At 43.6% G+C, this 23,055-nt stretch overlaps 1 protein-coding gene across 1 annotated transcript in view; it reads left to right on the forward strand.

Moving 5' to 3' along the window:
• Window positions 1-22,656, forward strand: part of KLF13 (KLF transcription factor 13) — a 26,820-nt gene extending 4,164 nt beyond the window's left edge. The window contains exon 2 of the mRNA XM_060689501.2: window positions 15,587-22,656. Within this exon, the coding sequence (XP_060545484.2) occupies window positions 15,587-15,879 (293 nt within the window). The 3' untranslated portion in view covers window positions 15,880-22,656. The remainder of the gene's footprint in view (window positions 1-15,586) is intronic.
• Window positions 22,657-23,055: the final 399 nt, after the last annotated feature.

Consider the following 23,055-nt stretch of genomic DNA (forward strand, 5'->3'; position numbering starts at 1 on the left):
CAATCTGAGCTTTGTTCCTTCGGGAAGTTGCACGGTTTTGTGTGAATCCAGGCCACGTGCTGGAGGTTTCTCCAAACGCACTTAGTAATGAAGTAATACGGGCACAAATGTTGACTTAACCCAAGGTTTGTTCTAAGCTTCTTTGAAATAGGCACCTGCTGTTCTCCCTGAATCCCTTAGCTGCCTATTGACTTCTGCTGATCTGACCTTCTGTGTGCTGCAGCCGATGCAACCCCCAGGCTGCATTAACAGAGGGATAGAATCAAGAGATTGTCCAGTTTTGGTCACCACGATACAAAAAAGATGTGGAGACTCTAGAAAGAGTGCAGAGAAGAGCAACAAAGATAATTAGGGGACCGGAGGCTAAAACACACAAAGAACGGTTGCAGGAATTGGGCATAGTCTAGTGAAAGGACTAGGGAGGACATGACAGCAGTCTTCCAATATTTGAGGGGCTGTCAGAGAGAAGAGGGGGTCCATCTATTCCCCAAAGCACCTGAAGGCAGGACAAGGAACGGATAGAAACTAATCAAGGAGAGATGCAACCTGGAATTAAGGAGAAATTTCTGGAGAGTGAGAACAATCAGTGGAACAGAAGTTGACTCCAGAAGTTGTGGGTGCTCCATCACTGGAGGTTTTGAAGAAGAGACTGGACAGCCACTTGTCTAAAATGGTAGATGGTCTCCTTGCTTGAGCAGGGAGGGTTGGACTAGAAGACCTCCAAGGTCCCTTCCAGCACCATTATTCCATTATTCTCCTATTATCTTTCTGTCCGCATGTGAACAAAGTACAAGATAGACACAGAGTGTGCTGTATTTAAACAGCCAGTAGAAAGTTAAGAGGATCTCTTCAGGCTTAGAAAGAGGCCTCATATAACGTTTGATGATGGCAAGACAGACCTGCTACTTGCTAGACAGGTCTACTTCCTCTCCACCCTCTTTTTGTTGCTTTCCAATTCGGTGCTCATAAAATTATTTTGCTGCAACAAGAACAAAGAAACCTAAACCACATCACATATGAAAAGCAGAAAAAATAGATCATAAGAAGAAATGAAATCAAAACCTTCCTGAAAGTATCAAGGGGCACAGAAAGCAAACAGAATTAAAAAAAAAAAAAAAAAACTTGAAATCATAAAGCATGCACAAGTTCAGCTTTCATTTGCAAGAAAAAAACATGGTTCTCGTTTTACAGAGAGAATGATATGTCACAATGTAGATCTGGGGCCCTTGATAAAAACCTTCAAAGCGGGCTTTCGATAGCTAATTTTCCCCCCTTGGCTGTGTTTATTCTCAATCATGTATGCACGTTCAAAGCAGACTTACTGGGCGTACAATTGCTGTTGTTATTTTTAGCAGATTTTGGTGTCTATCCTGTCCCAGCATTCTGTTGAGTCCATGGAATATTTAAGACAGTGGGAGTCCAAGCTTGATAACGTGAAGACTTATGGACTCCAACTCCCAGAATTCATGCTGCAGAGCTCTGGGAGTTGAAGTTCAGAAGTCTTCAAGTTGCTAAGGTTGAACACCCCTGATCTAAGACCTTCCAACGTTTTCTGTGTTGATCCAGACCAAAACGTATACTTGTACAGGCCTGGTATTTCTTCTTTTGGGGTGATTCTTATCATTGGGTATGCTCTCAGAGGTAGACAGCAATAATCGAAGGAAGGAAGGAAGGAAGGAAGGAAGGAAGGAAGGAAGGAAGGAAGGAAGGAAGGAAAAAACTGGTCTAAGGGAGCAATCAAATTCTCCCTGAAAAGAATTGCTTGTTCCTCCCTCTTCAACGTTTTTTTGCAGGTGGACATACAAGAGAACTGAAATACGATTCCATCCTGGAACATTATAAGCCACCAGAGGAGGCAGGAATTAAGGACATCTTATCAGTGGCCTTTTGGTCCGCCCACAAGCAATAATATTTCATTTGCTTCTCTAGCTACATTGGCAGGGATGCTGCAAAGGGCTTCCTGGAAGCCGTTCAGTGGGATTTGGAGAAACTGAGCAGTGAGTGGGAGTGAGGAAAAAAGCAGGAATTCCATCGGCTGCAACCCACTGGCTGCAATTCCAATGGGTTGCAGCCAGTTGGAATTGAGGCAGGAGCAAAAGGTGTTTTGAGAATTCAATAGAGGAGAATACCTGTAGCTCAGCATTGTGGGGGTCCTTGTTGCTCTCCAAGCTTGGTGGTTTTCTTGAAGACATTTCATGACCCAACTAGGGAACATCATCAGTGCTAGAAGGAATGGGGTTTGGGAGGAGAGAAAGAGGAGGAGGGGGACTGTGGGGTCTTTGGTGGTCTCTGATCTTGGTGGTTTTCTTGCAGATGTTTCATTACCTAACAAGGGAACACCTTCAGTGCTAGAAGACAGTGGGGTTGGTAAGGGAGGAGGAGGAGGAGGATTGTAGGATCCTTGGTGCTCTCTGGGTTTGGCTGTTTTCTTGAAGACATTTCATGACTCAAACAAGTAACATCAGCAGTGCAAGTGAGTGTGGCTTCCTTCCCACAGTAGCTCTGAGCTTGGTTGTTGGCTTGCAAACGTTTCATTCCCCATCTAGGTAACATCATCAGTGGTAGCTCCCATTTGCATGCTGTCTGAAGCGTTTGAAGTCCATACATGGCACCAATTCAAGAGAATGCTTGCAGCTCAGGGTTGAACTGTGTGGGGTCCTTGGTGCTTGCAGATGTTTCATTACCCATCTAGGTTATATGATGTTACCAGAATACGGTAAGAAAACTTCTGTAAGGAAAGAACAGAGCTCAGAGAGCACCAAGGACCCCCCAGTTTTGGGACTTTGTTGCATAGCAGCAAGGAGTCCAGATTGGACCCTGGACTGAATGAATATTTGCCTTCCCTGGGCTGGGATCAGTAGTGGGTTTCAAATTTTTTTACTACCGGTTCTGTGGGCATGGCTTGGTGGGCGTGGCAGGCGAAGGATACTGTAAAATCTCCATTCCCTCCTCAATCCAAGTGAAGGATATTGCAAAATCCCCATTTCCTCCCGATCAGCTGGGACTCGGGAGGCAGAGAATAGATGGAGGTGGGGCCAGTCAGAGGTGGTATTTACCAATTCTCCAAACTACTCAAAATTTCTGCTACCAGTTCTCCAGAACTGGTCAGAACCCGCTGAAACCCACCTCTGGCTGGGATCTGAGGGACACAGAAAGGAGATCTTCACTGTGGATCATTAACATTTTCTTCTTCATTGGGTCTCCACACCTTCCTTGCTTATAAATGAATAGTGAGGAGGCAAGGACTAGCTCATTAGATTCAGAAATGTCAACACTCAGCAAAAAAAAGAAAGCTTTTTTTTGGCACAGAAAGCTGCCGTTCCTCAAGCAAGTGTGTTTTCCTTGAACAGCTGGGAGAAGATAAAAGAAATATTTGATTTTCACTGCCCCAATCCATGTTTGACAAACATTTGTCCATCTCAAGCACACTAGAAGTTGGTTACTGCTACATGCAAAGAGGGAGAACAGAATCAACATTAACAAAAGTAACATGGTAGCTTTCCCCTCCTATCTCTCTTACTCTGTAGGGCAGGGGTCTCCAAGCACCCCGCAGGCTGAATCTGGCCCCCGGGCCTTGACTTTCACCCCTGCTCTAATCCAAGAAACGTGCCAAGCACTTTCAATTTCCACAACTCCAAATCAGGCAGGTCAACAGGACGTCTCTAACTGTGCAGCCCATCAAGGAGGCTGGGTGTTGGCTGCCAGAAACATTCAAAGCTGGCACTCGCCGTTAATCTGTGCCCCTTCACCAACTCTGTTTTCAAAACCTGTGGGTTAAATTCACACTTTACATTTTGAGGTATGCACTTATAAACAACTCCTTCCGTTGGAATCTGGACACCCAGGGTGCAGGTCTGGTGTGGTCTTGGCGTCTTAATTGCTTTGAGCTATAATTCTCATTGTAATGAATTGGCCGGAGACAAAAGAACTAAGCATTAAGAACGTTTTCTGTCCTCAGCCCTCTCTTTATCCAACCCCCTCAATTCCACTTTCTTTACTGTAATGAGGAGGCCAACAGCCCCCGGTATGAGTTCCCTGGCAACATTTGCTGGAGATAATGGCAAAGGAGTGCCAAGGGACTAATTAGCCTTGTTAACATATCAAGCTCACGTTGGAGACAGGAGGTTTTGTCCTGCTCTTTCGAAGAGAAAACGGAGAAGGCACAACGGACGCTGATATATGGAATCTCTTTTAAAAACAAACAAACAAACAATACGTATTTACCCAGCAAGCAGATTAAAGCAGATTTGCCCAGCTCTCTGGAGTTGGAAGGTACTTGTGAATCTTAGCAACTTCACTCCAAATCCTACATTAGGGGAAGGAAGAATGTTTTCCAAATGAGTTTATGGCAGCCAAGAGCAACTGCGGGAATATCAGCAGGCAGTTTTTAATTCCATCTGACTAGGAATTTATCCCGCATGCACCGGGTCAATATCAGATCCACCTGAGTTGAAAGCCAGTTAATTCAAGGCCTCTATGGCTGGGTCAAATTGCTTTTGAATCAGGGAAGGGAATTGCGTATTTAATTGCTCCCTTTTGAGCCAGCCTGTAAAAAATTCTCTTCAGCTGCTGCTGCTCTAATCCTGCTTCGCAGTCTCTGGAGTGTCCACACGATCAAATATGTTTCCCAAAATAATCTTTCGCCTCACCTTCTGGTGTGCTCCTAATAGGCGGGATTTTAACTCTTCTGTTATCCAGTGGAAGTAACAGAGGACATGATCTTCTTTGGGGTCCTTCAGAAGTTGGGGTGTTTGGATTTTGGAAAGAGGTGGTCTTGAAGGTGGCAGGAGGAAACTAACAGGGTTAATGACCTCCTTGGACACTCTCCCTTGGTCATCAAGGAAGGGTGGATAGGGAAACAATGATGAATTTGAATTGTTTGGGCAGGTTCAACATTGAAAGAAATAGAGCAGCTTTCTCTTGGCTTCTTCTCGGTAGAGTTTCCAGGGAAATGTCTCGAAGATGATGGGGTTGGGAGACCAGCTTGGAGGGAAGTCTTCAAAGAAGCAGAAGGGGAATCATTCAGGTCACAATTTGACATGTAGAATTAGGCTTATATGGGGAACACTTTTTTGGTTGGAAATACTGGACCTCTTCATGGTGAGGAGATGTGTCAGGTCTGACTACATCCAAGCTTGGTTGGCTTCTTCAAGACCAGCCAAAGATTGTTCATAATTTTGTTGCATTCCAAAAAGATTGTCTGGTCTCTTCTATGTCCTTCAGAGAATTTCCTCAGGTATTCTAGCTGCTTCATAACCCTGATGTGAAAAACACACCATCAGTTTCTCCCAGTTTCCAAATCGAACAAACCAACCATCTGTAACCAGTCAGAAAGTTCAAGTGAAGAGGATCTCTTCCTAGAAAGAAAGAAATGTTGGGTAGAAATTTCAGCAGAAATTTCATCATGGAGCATCACACGTTACTCAGTGGGGAATCCCAAAGTTAGATTATTCTCCTAATCTTCACAATTGTCCCATTTTGTCTCTTTGGGACACAAATGAAGAGACCCAGAGCAGGGTCTCGGCTACCATCTAAAGCAAGTGAAATGAGTCCTGCATGAGGAATCCTTGGTACTCTCTGAGCTTGTCTTGCAGACATTTTGTTACCCAAACTAACATCATCAGGGTTAGAGTTAGAGTTATTACCTAGTTTGGGCCATGAAACATCTGCAAGAAAACAACCAAGCTCAGAAAGCACTAAAGGTGCCTCATTTCAACCCGGAGCTACAAATATTCTCCTTTATTGAGTCCTGCATATCCTACATTTTAGGATGGGGAGGGACGGAGCAAAAGTGCTCTCTTGACAAAAGTTGAACACAAAGCATTTCATTTAGATCGGTTCTAAAAAAGCAACTTTTTTTTTTTTTTACATCTCAGCACACATGTGTTGAACTCCTGTTTTGTCTGGCTGTGCGCGGCTGGGGCATGTCCAAACCTGGAACCCTAGAATGCGTCTGAGGCGGCCACGTGATTCCTTTTTCTGTTTTATAACTTCAAGTGGGCCTCTGCGTTTCCCTCCCCAGTTTCCCTCCAAATAATCCTGGATTAACTGTTTGGATCTGAAATGTTGCTGAGGGAGCCAAAGCAGGAAGGCATAGCCACAGCCCAAATTGAGGGCATGCGCTTCAGACGTCCTTCTTAAAGGCTCCCTGGATGGTTCTACTTTGCTTGTTTACTGGTCGTCCCTTTTGGCTTTCGCTGGAGAGCAGCTCACGTGGTTGAGTGAGATCATGATCTTACTGTATGCGGGTGAGACAACAGCCAGACGGTGAGGGTTATTTAAGTGCAGGCTGAGCAGCCAGACAAATCGAGCCTGTGTTTTGCAGAGCTTGTCGTTTCAGCAGTTCATGTCCAGGAGATTCACTGGTGCTTAAGGGAGAAATTGGACACGTTAGCAGTTGGCTGAACTTGGGAGACGTCTTCTAAGATATTTCAACACTGAAAGGGAGAAAAATTTCAAATCATTCTGGAGAAAACATTGTGGAGCACAAGGCACAAGTAAAACCTCTTGCACAACCTACTTTGAAGTGAAAGGGATTTCTGCAAGAGCAAACAGATTTTGCACCTTGGAGCTCCAGGCGTTTTGTGGGTCCTACTTAACCTACCAGAAGTACACAGTTAGCAGGGCAATGAGACTTTTTTTGGTTTTTTAATCTCTTTCTTCAGAACATAGTTTAAAACCACCAGCCTCAATTGCCTCGATGCCTCTTTCAACCTTATCTGAATTTGCACACTTGACTTGAGCAGAAAGCATGTTTTCCTATTGCTGGAGGATGATGGTTGTCTTACATTTCCTGCTTGAGTGCTAGAGAGAGGCAAAACATTCAAAGGGTGATGACAATGCACACAATCATCGTAGTCTGTCTCTCAAAAAGAAGTCGTCTGCAACTTTCTAGAGTCACAAATGCAAAGTTATGTAGGAGAAACTGGCTGTGTGTTTTCCACATCGGGGTTATGAAGCAGCTAGAAGGACATAGAAGAGATCAGTCAATCCTTTTGGAACTCAACAAAATTATGATCAGTCTTTGGCTGGTCCTGAAGAAGTCAACCAAGTGTGGATAGTCATTGTTTGTCTAGAGAACCATCTGGAAGTCTCAGATCTGAAAGCTAAACTCAGACAAACAACCACACAGCAAAAGAAGACAGTGGGAAACCACTTCCTTATCAGGACCAAGACTTCTATTCGTGAAGCCACCAGAAAACAAGACCAATGAGAAGAAGGCTCAATCCATTTCAGAGGGCTACTGTCAATGAAGCAACCCTCAGAAACCTTCTCTCACTAAAGCTATTCCACACCTTTGTGTTGTGCTCTACAACAAAGGAAAACAAATTCCCAATTTTCAACCCATCTAAGTCAGAAGATCAAGCAGGTGTCTAAGTGAGGACTGCTTCCATTTCAGAGACTAAAAGCAATGAAGCAGGGTGTCCTTTGTATTTGAAATGGGTCTCAAAGTACAGAGGGAGCAGTGGTAAGACGGTTATGACTCTCAGATGATCAATGCTGTGGTCATCTTTAGATACGGCTCGCTTAAAAGGGGCTGCAAAACTTAACTGGTAGATTAAGCAAGCAGATCTTTAGTTGCATAATTGGGGCAGTACCTCTTTCAATTAGTTAATAGCATGGCGGATTCTTCTTTATAAGCAATGCATTTCTGGTTTGTTACTTTCCCTGGGGAAATAAAAATAAATGGTGGACAATGACTTTTCCTTCAAAGAATAAATGAGATCATTTGTCTGCTGAATTTCGTTGTCTTCTGCTTTTTTTTCAACATCAGAAAAAGGCACCCTAGGGCCACACTTATTTTAATTAAGGCATGGGATTAATCGACTCTCAATTTAAGAATAGGCCACAATTCACAAAGACCTACAGATTGAAATACAAATGAATTACTTTGCAAAACGCACTAGTTCTCTACCAAGATCAGGGGGGCATCCATAGGGTGGAATCAAAAAAGCCAGCCCTAATAATCCAACTGAAGCTTCACCTATTTTTTAAACTGTGCTTCATGATTCATAGAGAGGAAAACACTTTCTGAGATATCTAGTTTCCTGACCAGGTATGATTTTAAAAAGTTAAATCAGCAGGGGGAATTTGCATTGGAAAACTGCTAGGAGCTGCTGCGTTAAGTGCCAAAGAAGTTGAATTGTCAGTCCCTCAAGATTGGGGACTTCAATTCCCAGAACTCCCCAGTCAACAGGTTATTGCTGAGAATTCTGGGAATTGAGCTCAGCACCTCTTGAGGTTCTTCATGTTGGAAAAGACCGAGGACATATTTCTTTGCGCAACTCCTGATGTTTTCAATTCTACCTCTGACCTAAAATGAATGTTACTCAAGACCAAATTGCCTAGCAGTTCTCTTCACCAGTCGTTTATCTTGGTTGACTGAGTCATCTGAGATGGTTTACAAAACAAGATATAGCCTCTGGCTTGGTTTACTGTATTTTCCTCAGGTTTGCCTTCTAGTATTTTCAGAGATGATGGTCATGAGTTTCTTCTCAATTCACTGGTGGCTCAGTCTGGGGAATTTAAGCAAAGTTTTAAACTTTTTCAAGGCTAGGAGGTTATTATTGGTCCATTTTAATCAGGATGAGCAAATCTGTGATTCCTGGGGTATAAACAGTACAACTCTACTGTATGAGTTGCATTGGTCGCCAGGGTGCTTCTGCCATTCAAGATGCTGGTTGTCACTTTTAAAGCCTTCCAGGTTATTTGAAGGACTATCTATCCTCAGTCGTCTGTACCTCTCAAATCTGGTCAGACAGGACGGGCATCCTCCAAATTCTGTGGGCCAAGGATCTAGAAGATAGACCTTGGAGATCTTCTAACCCCCTGCTCAAGCAGGAGACCCTAGACCATTCCAGACAAGTGGCTGCCCAATCTCTTCTTGAAAACCTCCAGTGATGGAGCATCCACAACTTCTGGAGGAAAACCGTTCCACCAGTTAATTGTTCTCCCTGTCAGGAAATTCCTCCTAATGGCTTCTCTCCTTGATTAGTTGCACAGGACTGCAAACGTTCAGACGCTCTTAACCCAGAAGAGCAGATGCCACGCACAGCCTGGGCACCCAGGCGGCTTTCTCAGGGTCTCCCAATTGTTTGCTGGATGATTTTGTTTGCATGCAAACATTCGTTGGCAAGCCCCGTCCTCGGCCCTGACAGCTGTTCTTCCGAGAAGGCTTTGTAATCCACCCACGTGTACTTACGATGAGTCAGGCACAGGTGTGGCCCGCATTCAGAAATGGCCCGGATTAAATCTGCAATTAATCCTTGTGTACACACTCTTTGTAGCCTGATGTATGCCCTCTCAAAAGGTCCCACGGTTCCCCCCCCACCCCACCCCTTATCCAGATCAGTTTATAGCAGAGGTCTTCAAACTTGGCAGCTTTAAGACTTGTGGACTTCAACTCCCAGAATTCTCTGTGCATAGTTGGCTGGAGAATTCTGGGAATTGAAGTCCACAAGTCTTAAAGCTGCCAAGGTTGAAGACCTCTGGTTTATAGAGACCTGCGTGGCTGCTCAGTTCTCGGAGGATGGACCTCCACGATGGAGGTTCATTTATGCCGCTTCCCGGATCAACAGTCCATTTGAACAGCAAATTGGAAGGGAAATGCGTGCTCTCCAGGGCCTTTGCCAGCAGGTTCCTTATGCAGTTAGTCCTTGAGTTACAACAGTTCATTTAGCGACCATTCAAAGTTACAACGGCACTTTAAAAAGTGACTTAGGGTCATTTTTCACACGATTGTTGCAGGACCTCCACGGTGACTTGATTAAAATCCAGATGCTTGACAAATGCCTCATATTTATGACGGTTGTAGTATCCGGGGGTCACTTGATCCCTTTTTGTGACCTTCTGACAAGCAAAGTCAATGGGGAGGCCAGATTCACTTAACAACCGTGTGACTCATTTAACAACTGATTCACTTTAACAGCTGATTTACTTAACAACCTTGGCAAGGAAGGCAGTAAAATGGAGCAAAATTCGCTGAACAAATGTCTTGCTTAGCAACAAAAATCTGGGGTTCCATTGTGGTCATAAGTCGAGGATTACCTGGAGACACGCTCAAGTTTCACCTCTCTGGCAGAGTTTCTTGCTTTCCTGGCTTGTGTGCATAAAAATAAAGAAGGAAGAGTTTGCTTTGGTTTTATTGTTTGTCTACACAACTTTTCCATTACCCCTCTTATTATGTTTAAAGCCAATGAACTGATTGCCACAAAACACAGAAATATCCTTTCTGGTTCTCATTAGCAGCCTTGTGGAAAGTGTCACACATAGCTACTGAAAAAAATGTGTGAGCAATGCCAACCTTTTCCTCCACCCCACCGTTGGGAGATGTGTTGAAACTTGAATAAGGAACTGCGGCTCCAAAGATGCCAGGCACCCTTAATGAGTCTTATGACAGGGGTCTCTACAGCTCCTTGGGGGAGAGCTTAAGGGAAGCCTATAGTGAGAGGGAGGGAGGAAGGAAAGAAGGAAAGAAGGAAAGAGGGAGGGAGGGAGGAAGGAAGGAAGGAGAGAGGGAGAGAGGGAAGAAAGAAAGAAGGAAAGAAGGAAAGAAGGAAAGAAGGAAAGTGGGTGGGAGGGAGGGAGGGAGGGAGGGAGGAAAGAAAGAAGGAAAGAAGGAAAGAGGGAGGGAGGGAGGAAGGAAGGAAGGAAGGAAGGAAGGAGGGAGGGAGGGAGGAAAGAAGGAAGGAGGAAAGAAGGATGGAAGGAAGGAAGGGAAAGAAAGAAGGAAGGAAGGAGGAAGGAAGGAAGGAAGGAAGGAGGGAGGGAGGGAGGGAAGGAAAGAGGGAGGGAGGGAGGGAAGGGAGGGGCGACAGGCCATAATATGTAGCCTTAATAAAAGACCATCCTTCTATACCACTGAAATTAACTGTCCTGAGTCATTGGTGACTCCTGAGCAGTCAACTGCTCCTGGAGTCACCAAGCCATATTCTTTGAGGAGCTCAGTGATGTCAGGATGAGACCTGTTCAAGAACGGTGGAGGCAGAAGGTGCCAAAGCAAGGAGGGGACATGAGGGAAGGAAGGGTGAGGTTTCGTTTTCAAATTATTCATGGAAAAACCGAGCCCTCTTTTCCAAGAGGTCTTTCCAGCTCCAGGGTGGCACAGATCTAGGAAGGAATAAATAGCCTTGCTGACTCCGAAGTTCAGACCGAAATCAAACCCTGATGACACACAGCCTGGAGTTGTATATGCTGAAAGTCTTTGGGCTTTTACAACCAGGAAACCCCAAAGATAAATGAAAACCTTCCAAGGGGAATAAATAAATGGCTGGGCTTAAAATAGCCCTGCGTTCAGTTCAAAGAAAGAGGCCAATGGTTAAGATCGGCTTTTTTCTCTCTCTCTCTTTTCTCCTTTGATGCAACCCTGGAAAGAAAGCACCTTTTATGCAAACCCCAAATATCTCATTTGCCCAGAGGGAGGTTTTGAGGTTCAGCCTGTTGGTCAGTTTGAAGTGCCTGTACAAAAAACAGGGGAAGTGGAAAGATATTTGCCCAAAGATGGCAAGCCTTATTTAAGGACGCTTTGTTTAAAAATACTCCTTGGTTTGCTTAGCCGGTGCAATTCCACCCCCGCCCCCCCAAAAATTGTGCATGATTGGCCTATCACCGGAGTGGTTCCCAGCACTTTTTCCTGCCGCAGAAACGAATATTCTGGCTGCGGGGGAGGGGGGGTTGGTTCTATGCCCGGAACAAGCCTAATTTACAAACTCATGGAGTTCATACTCTATTTCGCCCGTTTGGAACTGGGCTGCACAAGCGATGGGCAAGCCTGCCTATGAAGCTCCACTCGCGCGAGCGGTGGGTGTTTGTGCTCACGTGTGAAGCTCCACTTGCACAATGGAGCTGTGCACAGGTGTGCACCTTGCACGGAACCATCCCTCTCTTCCACCACCACCCCCGTGCCAGGCTGCCAATCTGGAAAGGTTGGGGACCCCTGCACTATTACACCCCTGGAGAAACAGCCCTTCCATCCCTCCCTAGATTGGGAGTGTTCAGGTCATCCTCATCATACGACCATTGATTAAATGTTGGTTCAAAAGGATGATGGCTTCAGGAAAAAAAAGGATGTATGACTTCTCCTCGAAGTTACAACTGTCGCATCACCACTGAGGTCACATGACTGTAATTTGGGCGCTTAGTTTATGACCGGTTGCAGTGCCCTCTGTTCACGATTTGCGACCTTTCCAACCAGTTCCCAACAAGCGAAGCCAGTTAGGGAAGCCAGATGAGCTTCATGACTGTATGATTCGCTTAACAACCATGTGATTTGCTTAAGAACCACAGTAGGAATGGTTGTAAGTTTGAGTCTGGTCACATGATGACTCGCTTAACAACTGCTTCATTTAGCAACCGAAATTCCCAGTGCCAAATACGGTCATAAGTGAAGGACTACCTGTATCTCGATGGTAGATGCTTTTGGCCAAAGTCTTATTCTTGATGGTGAGGCATGGTCCAATATCAGCTGCTATGGAACCAAGAAAGCACCCGTTTTCAAGACAGAGACGGACATTTCATTCAATGTTTTGAAAAACGGTTGCGGGAATTGGGGATGTCTAGTCTAATGAAAAGAAGGACTAGGGGTGGCATGAGAGCAGTGTTCCAATATCTCAGGGGCTGCGCCAAAGAAGAGGGAGTCAATCTATTCTCCAAAGCACCCGAAGGCAGGACAAGAAACAATGGATGGAGAATCTAATCAAGGAGAGGAGCAACCTAGAACTAAGGAGGAATTTCCTGACAGTGAGAACAATCATCCAGTAGAACGGTTTGCCTCCAGAAGTTGTGGTTGCTCCATCACTGGAGGCTTTTGAGAAGGGACTGGGCAACCATTTGTCTAGAATGATATAAGGTTTCCTTCTTGTGTAAGGAATGATTAGAAGACCTCCAAGGTTCCTTCCAACTCTGTTTTTGTTATTCTGCTCTTTTTTTTTCTTTTTGTGGGTGTTGGTTGTACCAACAGGATGATCCCGTGTTTGAAGAGCAGTAGCCCATGTCCTAATAGCCAACAGATATTTCCAGGGGCCCAGCAACTGTTTTGCACAGGTGCCTTCTGAAGAATTGAGTCTGATGCAAGACATTTTGCCACACTGCTTGTTCCTTAACAAATATGAGGCAATGAGTTCTACTGCTCTCTTTTTCTCAGTTGCTTTCTTTCCTGCCAGTAATAGGGCACTTGATACTGTATAACCACATCCTCCCCACCCCTCCATCCTGGTTGCAGAGAAAGGGACAATAGGAGAGCTCAGGAGATGCTGTATAGAAGGGTCCTCTGAGCTCTGAGTACAGATAGGGGAGAGAAAGGAGCCGCTTCAGAGGCTGCCTTTGGAAGCCTGACCCAGTGGAAAAGTTCAAATCTATCCATCACGACAGGCCTTCTGCATGTGATACCCAAGAGAACAGGCAGTTGGAGGCCATCAAACATCCTGCTGGGGGTCATGGGAGAACATAAATAGGTTTTATTCTCTCTCGCCTCCTCAACTGAAGGTCACAGAATTGTGTAACCACATGAAATAAACTCTGAAACCTTTTGGAGACTAGGGTAGAATAGAGTGTAGAGTGTAGAGTGTAGAGTGTAGAGTGTAGAGTGTAGAGTGTAGAGTGTAGAGTGTAGAGTGTAGAGAATAGAATAGAATAGAATAGAATAGAATAGAATAGAATAGAATAGAATAGAATAGAATAGAATAGAATAGAATAGAATAGAATCTTTATTGATTAAGTCATTTAATAACCATATCATTGGTTATCTTCATCTAATGAAGGATATCTCACCCTCATTTTGGGAAGGAAGAAATGGACATCCTGGATAGTTAGATCTATCTATTAGAAAACTCAATGCTAGAAATATTTCTCATAGGATTGATTAATAAACCTTAATCAATATGCTCTGGAGATGTTGTCATTTGTCATCTTGCCTTCCTTCCTTGTTGTTTCTGCTTAACTTCCAGCCTCAAGAAGAATTCTGGAGGACAGTGCAGCACTGTCAACTGATGGAAATATTGGTATTCAGTTAGGTTATGATGGTTTGCCACCCATAGTCTGTTTGTTGCCATATAAATTGAATAAATAGATAAACACTGTGAAGCATTTCAGTTGGTCTCTAAGGGAGTGTTTCTCAATCTTAAATTACCAAGATATGCAGACTTCAACTCCCAGAATACCTCAGCTAAGATTCTGGGAGTTGAAGTCCACCCATCTTCAAGCTACCAAGGTTGAGAAACACTGTCTTAGAGCAATGTTTCACACACTTGACCATTTTAAGATGTGTGGACTTCAACTCCCTCGCATTGCTAGCTGGGGAATTCTGGGAGTTGAAGTTCATACATCTTAAAGTTGCCATGTCAGGACTGCCATCATTCACTTGAGCTTCGCATTTGCCATCTGCCAGTCTGCCACGGAAGGAGGGAGCCGGTTAGGAGGGGGCGGAAGGCTAACTATTCATCGTACCTTCCAGAGACACCATCTCAAGGTCAAAGCGCTGGTAATGGAACGTAACAGCTCACTGTTGAAGAGACAGTTCTTAAAACAATTGATTCAAATATAATTAAACAATAAGGGACTAGCAAGAGGAATGAATTGGGCAGGAAAAGTTAACCAGGAAAGTTTGGTGCACGAACTTTAGTTCTGCCATTGCTATACTGTAATCCACTAGGCTTTTAGTAAACTATACCTTGTACTACAAATGGAGTTGAGGGTCTTTCTTGCCTAAAGGACCAAGTCGGGGCAGAGCTGACATGCCAAAATTGAGAAACACAGGGCTAAGGTAACATAATAGACCCACCTCCGACATGACAGGAAAATAGAGCAATAGGATCTTACCCCACAAGGAATAGGGGGTGGCTGTTTAATCCTCAAGCTTGTAGCAATTGTTTCTGTCCTTTGGGTAGACAAAGTTGACCTGAGAATCCAAAGGAAATGCAATTTTGTTCCTTAATAGGTGGGAACTGGGGGAAAAAAAGTCCTTTAGCTGAGCTGGAACAGACAAACTGTTTTGTCAACCTTCTGCAATTTATGTCTGTTTGCTCATCTTCCTTGCTGTAGAAACTGCCAGTAACTTGACCAATAATCCTCTCTTCTGCATTTATGAAGGTGTGGTGACATCCCCCTCTCCCCGTTGTTTGTTCTCTGAATTTATGGGTTTGCTATATTAAAAAGAGCATGTCAGATATAAATCAAGGGACAAAAGAGATGGACAATTTCATCGCCGCCCCTTCTTCGTTTGCCCACCAAACCTCAAGCAACTTTGCAGCGTGTTTATTATCCCTTCGTCCACAGGAAGGGAAAAATAATAATTTTAAACTGCCCTCCCTAGAAACAGGCATTCGGGCTGCCCAGGAAGATAAGCTCACTAACCAAGATGCGGGAAAGCCATAGAAGTGTTTTATAGCATCCTGGACAATGTCTATCAAATTAGGCAGACTTTGGCCATCTATCCATGATCACACACACCCAACTGTAATACACTATTAGCTCTTGTTCTCTTCTGTTTTATTTTATTTATTTAATGTTTGAATTCTGGTGGGTGACCGTAATAAAAGACGGAATTGAACCAAGGAGGTGACCTCTTTCTCTTTTCTGTGTGTCCCTGCAGGCGAGAGGCCCTTTGAATGCCGTTGGGAAGACTGCAACAAGAAGTTTGCCCGTTCGGACGAGCTAGCCCGGCATTTCCGCACCCACACAGGCGAGAAGAAGTTCTCGTGCCCGCTCTGCGAAAAGCGCTTCATGCGGAGCGACCACCTCACCAAGCACGCCCGCCGTCACGCCAACTTCCATCCCAGCATGCTCAAGAGACGAAGCGGCTGCAGCTCCAGGACTGGGTCTCTGAGTGACTATAGCCGGTCCGATGGGTCCAGCCCCAGGGACAGTCCCGGCAGCTCCCCCTAAAACCTCCCCACGCCTACACTCTGCTCTCCGCCTTTGCATCCGGTCCTTTGCCTCCTCGGTCATGCTTCGCTTGGCACCCCGTCTTTAAGCAAAGCAAGAGAAAACGTTGGCCCTGTTTTGAAGGGAATAAGAGAGAGTGGGGGGGGGATTTTTCTCCTGCAACATTGCTGCAGAATTTTTTATTTGGCAGAGTAGGACTTGAGTTTTACATGTTTTTCTTCATGGTCCTTCCAGGAACCTCTTTCTGGACATTTCTTTTTGCTCTGTCTGTGTGTGTGTGTTTTTAAGCCTTAAGAAGATGCTCTTTTGTATAGGTTTTTTTTTTTTTTGCTCAGGTGTCAAAGGGAATTTTGTAGGGCAACAAAAATGCAAAAATGCAAAACCAGGAATGTCTCTTCAGCCAGGTTGAATCTAATTTTCTTCCATCAAACTCTCCTCTTACTCAGGGATGTATCTATTTATGTACCATGAAGACACCTCCAGCAGCAGCCTTGTTTGATAAAGACATTTGCACTCAGAACCTCGGTCTTTTCCTGCAACACAGCAAGAAAGTCAGGCCAATCTTTGCACTCAAACGATTTGATTTCACAGTTGGGGTAAACCCTTGAAGAGATTGGACCATCTCCTCCACAATTTCAATCAACCAGTCCTCATTTTTCCCCCTCTTTTTTTTTTTTTTTTTTTTTTGATCGTTTCATGCTGAAACGATTCTGCCACCACCAACTTCCTGTTGCAAGAAGAAGAAGAAGAAGAAGAAGAAAATCTGTATAAAAAGTTTATACTTGTAAAAGAATCACAGGGGGTAGGTGGAAGATTTTTTTTAAAAAAAAAAACTGAAGTAGGTGCCTTAATTGTGTTTTTATTCTAAATCTAGGAAAATATATTTACACTGGGGAACATTTTATTTAAGCACCAAAGGGGCGGAATGGTGCTCTGTGGGGATTACAGCTTGTGGCAGCTTCCAGAGATGAAGTTCTGAGCTGAACCCTTGTATCTGCTTCTCTGTAGGCCTCGCGCATGAAGTGGGCATCACTTTGAATAATGTTCCATATCCTTCTCTTTAAAAACAAACAAACATAAAACTCCTCTGGAAACTGTGTTTCAGAGGCATCCAGACTTCGTCAAGGTATTTGTGCTGATTTCCAGCCTTTTTGGCTTAAAAGCCGAAGAGTCTACGAAATTCTGCATTATGGCGAAACGGTCAGTACATAATCAGATGGAAGCAATCAATGGTGATCAGGAAATACTATCTTTTGGAGGACAGTGGAAGCAAAACTTGCATCTAGAAAGTGTTAAAAAGATGGTGTTTTAGCTCAACAGCAGTTCACAATTTTCCTCATTGTCAGTGTAGAGTCTGAAGGATGTACTTAAATCTTCTCTCCCAACCAGCAAAAACTCTTGCATCTTCCAACAGATTTCCCATTGTCTTATCTAGCAGTTTGAACCACTTATCCCTCCAGAAGTCCCACCAAGCAGAAGGATCTCCTGCATCCAAGTGGAACCGGGGGTCAAAAGAGCTAGCTTTCTCGAAGGACTTGTGACTACTTACAGCTTAACTCAGCAGAAGAGATCTGTGGATATGTAAAACTCCCCTTTCATGAGTGGGGAGATAACTCCTTTCAAAACTGGGCCCCATGTTTGCTTGGGATGGATGGATGGATGGATGGATGGATGGATGGATGGGTGGATGGATGGACGGACGGACTGGTGTCCAAGGTTGATAATGCAGCCCTCCTGAAGTGGATGTTCTCTAGATGTAACTTTCAGAATTCCAGCTCTGGAGGTTGCTTTCTCAACAGATGTGGAAGGATTTGATAAGACTCATCTCTGCTTTTCAAGTTAAGGTTGGGGGAGCCAGCCAGAAGGTTGGGAGATGTGTCTTTCCTAGAAACCTTGTTGCTGTTGAACTTGGCTTCTTCCAAGATTATATTTTAATGTATGGGGTACTTTCCCTGTGATCGTGTTCCTTTTTTTAAAAAAAAAATACTGTTAATATAAATGCAGCCGACTGTAGCACAGTAAAGCAAACTCCATTCCTCCGAAGGACTGTTTACGATTGATGCAATCATCTCTACATTCCAAAGGTGTTCTTACCAAGACTTTTCTTCCAACTTTGCAATAATTCCGTTTTGCCAGATGACCCAAAACACACGTGTGCACATAGACATAACTGTACTATACATAGATTTGCAAATGATAATATGCCACCCATTAAAGCATAGCTGGTAGGTGCTATTTATCAAGTCCTCCTCCCCTTGTACTACCATCTGCTGTATAAAAATGGCTCTACATCTAGATATATTCCAGTATTGATTTCAAAACACAATTTGAAGTTAGCCCTGCTTTCTGTGTGGTGGCAACACCAGGCATAAACCCATCTGACCATCATCAATAAGTTCTCAAGATCATGTTTGTTGGCATCATGATAGGTTCAGAGGAAGACCTGTGACTCTATCCCATGAGAAGTTTCCTTTGAGGTTCTATAAAAACCAGAACTTTACTTTCCAACCCCCTTTGATAGCTAAGGATGGAGGGCAGTTATCAAAGGCAGGACTTGGAAACACTCATAACAGCTAGCAAGAAATATTTATTGTCTAAGGCAAGGTGTCCTCATGAAGATATAGCTAGCAACAAAGGTTCAGACTGATGATGACCAGGAACAGAGAGATGGCTACAGAGAACAGTATGAGCCCATCTACCCCAAACCCTTCCTTTTATTAAATTACCTGCAGAACATGATTTGTTCTCCAAGAGCACCAGATCTCTCTTCCATTTCATGAACACAGAATTGCAAAAATAAATTCTACCATGCCTTAAACAGTCTCCTTCCACTTGGGATCAGCCAGGTGTGTTAGGAAGCACCATCCCAACACACCTGGAAGGTGGGGAAAGGGAGATGGCCTTAAACACAACCCTCTTAGCCTTAATCTTCAAGAGACACTAGCCATTGCTTAGAGTGCTCTTTTTCCTTTTGTGGCTCAAGAAACAGGCATTGAATCACCCAAGGATTATGCCAAAGAGCTAACCAACCATGGTGCAGTCTGAAGACAATGTTCCTAACCTTGCTTGAATGACTGGAGTTGTATGGAGTAAAAGAAGTGATCTTACCTAGAAGGAATTGGCACGTCCACTAAATCCACTACTGTATTCCTTTGGATCAGCAGGGTTCTTATGATCTTATTCCAGGATTTTAAATTTTTGTTCTGCTGTACTGCTGTCATTTGATTAACTGAATCCAGCTGTCTTTCTTTGGGCAAAGCTTGGTCCTGGCCACCAAGCCAGCCATGGGCCCTTGGCAGAGGGTCTCGTTCTGAGATATTTACTCTTCCTTGGGTCAAGACTATGGCATTAGACAGGCAACTGAGAGGAAAAGCATCCACATATCTATTTATTTCAGACTTCGCATTTAGAGTTCAGTGGCAACATTAACCATGCGCTTCTGAAGCTTTTCAAAATTCTTTTTGTGTTCATTATCATTTCATATCGAACAGTAAATGTAATCAAAACACTCAGGGTTTGCTAATAATTGCCTCCTGTCTGGCGACAGGACCTCATTTTAGCTTTGCTGGCTGCTGTTTGATTAATGTTGATTAGGCTAAACTGGGTCCTAATTTGATGAAAATTCTGCTTCAGATTTTTCATGGGAAAGAGCTTGGGTCAGCAAGGCAAGAAAGAGATAAATCTTGTTCCTGCTCTTTGTTTCCTTCAATTTAGGGGTGGACCCTGAAGTTATTTAGATCTCTCCTGCAAAAAGTTCTTAATTGTTGCACTCTAGAGCAGGAGTGTCCAACTTTGGTCATTTTAACCCTTGTGGACTTCGGGTGTTCTAGGAGTTGAAGTCCATGGGTCTTAAAGTGGCCAAAGTTGGACACCCATGTTCTAAATGATCTTCCATAGCAACTGATCTCTGATCTCAGCCATAACACAGCTTTCACACTCATCTCTCAAGTTCCATTTCCAGTCAGGGGTCCTTACTGGATCTCCTGTTTCCCAGTCTGCAAACAACCAGCTGGAAAAGTAGCAGGTGGACTTGCTCTCTGTTGGAGATGTCTCGCCATCTCATCTAGTCAAAGTGTGAATGTCAGCGTTCCAAGTAAGGCCTCCACTTCAAAGCAGAACTCCAAGGCAGGTTAAGTCCTCAAAGAACAGTCTTTATTGAAATTAGTTCAGGAGTCAGACAATACCAGACAGATCTTTAAACTGCTGTTATGGTCCCATTTTTCCACCTCACATTTTTTTGCTTTCTTGCTTTGGGAGCTGTTTACAACTGTGTCATAAATAATAATAATAATAATGTATCATTATCTGTCCATGTGTTATGTTCACAGGGTTTCATGTTTATTCTAACGGAGAACTTTCCTTACTGCATATAACTCGCCGTTGCTTCCAAGGGTGCAGCTTTCCATCAGGGCATTAAACCTCATTACCTTAAGCAGTTGAAGTGCTTAATCTGAATAAATTATGCTGATTAAGCAACTCTAAATCAGGGTGTCAGTCATTAAGGTCCTTTGGGCTGCAGGCCACTGGAGTTCACTCGTTGTTAAATAGGATATCTGGAATTGGGAGCAGTACCCTTCTGCAAATACCTAGTTTCCCCAAAAATAAGACATCCCCTGATAATAAGCCCAATCGGGCATTTGAGTGCATGCGCTAAAATAAGCCTCCCCTCGAAAATAAGCCCTCGCCAAAAATATTTAAACACAGAGCTGGAAATCAGATAAGACGGCAAGAGGAGCCCCATCTTGCTCCACGTGCCCCAAAATAATAAGACCTCCCCGAAATTAAGGCCAAGCGCTTATTTTGGGGTTCAAAAAAATATAAGACAGGGTATTATTTTTGGGGAAACATGGTAGGTTTTATGTATATAATTATAAAGAAAGCATACTGTGTATATAACTGCAGTGCTTGGCTTCTCCTAATGGCTCGCTCCTTTAAGCAAGCGTACATCTGTGCCTCAGTTTCCTGAATTTGAATTCCAGAATTTGAACCATGGAAACTGGGAACAATTTGATGGTGAGGACAATGGAATTGGCCACAAGATATCGGCCTCCATTATCCACCAAATTAAGAACCCAAGATGCCCCTGGATTGGACTCCTTCAGGCTGCAAAGAGGGTTCAGGACTCAAGGTAGCTTCCACATCGGGATGAGATTGTTGTGCCTTCTTACAAAAATGCAAGCTGTGCGCCGAGCAAGTGAAGGGGGGGCAGGTTGCAAAAAAGTGTTTACCACCTCATTAAACTGATGGTCTCAAGCAGCACCTTTAAAATAACAAGATTTTTCATGGGTCTTTTTACTTGAATGCCGTGTTTCTCAACCTGGTCAGCTGTAAGACAGGTGGACTTCAACTCTCAGAATTCCCCAGCCAGACTAAGTTGAGAAGCTTTAATGGGATACATTCCCAGCACCCTCCATGTTTTCAGAGTGCTGTAGCCAAAGGCCCAACAGAGAACATCAGTAATAACCCTTAGCTACAGATGTGGCAAATGAAAGTTAACTGAATTTATTTTTTCTCTGGTATTTTCCATGAATATGGAAGAAAGTCTGTTGAGTGCATTATTCAGCACAGCATGGCTGAACTTTGAGATGTAAAACATTTCTCTACATCTTGGATCTGGACTTCATACTTGGTGTAACCTGGAGAAGTGCCTACAAAAAAAATGTTCTTTTAGCAAAGGACATTCAGCAATCTAGACACCTGAGATTGGTGTCTTGAGATGTATTGTATTGCAGGTCCCCAAAAACTCTACCAAACACATTGGCTAGAAATTATGGGACTTGTGCTGTAGAACCTCTGGAAGATTTGCTATTGTAGAAAGTTGTCCAAATATAAAGCATCCTTCATCTACACATCTTCTGCTCTATCAGATGAGATCTGTGATCCACCAGACCATCCATGTGGTCTTAACGTAATAGTCTCAGCACCCTCCAGAATTATGTCGCCTTGGCATGGATAAACATGATGGAGCAGGAGAGCATCTTGAGATGGTTAACAGTTACATCTCATCTCCTCATTTGCCATGTCCTTTCAGTATTTATTGTCATTTTCTCTCCTACTTTCTGGAATCTCCACTCTTGCCCAGATTTAGATTATAAGAATCTGGAAAATATTCTGATGGGATTTCAATCCCTGAAGGATTGTTTCTGTTCAAGATGTCATCTCCCAGCCTGGAGTAAGGAATTTTCTCCTCATCCTTCTGAAGTCTTTTTTTTGATGTGCTAAAACCTGCTAAAGATTTCACCTGGGAGCTGGTTATAAAATTATAGAGGTGAGAAGGATTTCTGGATGGAAAATGCTTCATGAAATTGCTATGAAATACTGCATGGAATTACTTGTGTATTAATGTATAGAGTGCTATAGATAACTAGATATATACTCTGTGTCAGTACAGGAACAAAAATACAGGGCAATTAAATAAGTTTACATACATATCTTCCCTTTGGGGCAAGATCTTGTCATGGTTTTCTCCTCATCCGTTTTCTCCAGTATCACCTCCGTGCTTTCATGGGTCACGTCTCTAGATGGTTTCATGTTTTACTGAGTCACTACATCGAAGTATTGCAGTTGTAGAGCCATCTGTCCGACTCCCGTTCACTCTGCTGTAATCTTTTTGAAAATGTTTGTTCGGGGTTTTTTTGTATTTCATGGTTTTATATATTGTGACAGTGTCCCTATGCAACCACAAACAGAAGGCAGAACTAACAAATGTCAAGCGTCAACTTATATGCATGATTAGTGATGTTTGCATTTTAAATAAAACCGATGGATGATTAAGAAGATGTTTGTTTCATATTTATATTGTCTTTGGAGTGTAGTCGCACCACAGATCTGAATGGTTCTTCCCTCTCTACTGTCCATCTCAAAATTCTCCTTCATAACTGATGTTGAAATGAATTTCAAGAAGATTCTTCACTTATCTGGCATGTTTCAACCCTCAGGTCACAATCTGAATTAGCCAACTGGTTGCGTCCCTCAAGACTCCTTGATCCTCAAGGTCAAGCTGAACTATTGGTGTCTACATGAACACAACCATGTAGTAGATGGCCAAATGGTTTGCTAGTATCACCCACAAGTTATAACAAATAAACAAACATCCTAGATTAATCTACTACAGCCATTTGGAAGGTCTCTAATCCAAGAATTAATTAGGCCAGTGGTTCTCAACCTGTGGGTCGG

This window comes from Pantherophis guttatus, chromosome 13 (genome assembly GCF_059756535.1).
Source record: "Pantherophis guttatus breed Tessera chromosome 13, ASM5975653v1, whole genome shotgun sequence".
Classification (NCBI taxonomy): Eukaryota; Metazoa; Chordata; class Lepidosauria; order Squamata; family Colubridae; genus Pantherophis; species Pantherophis guttatus.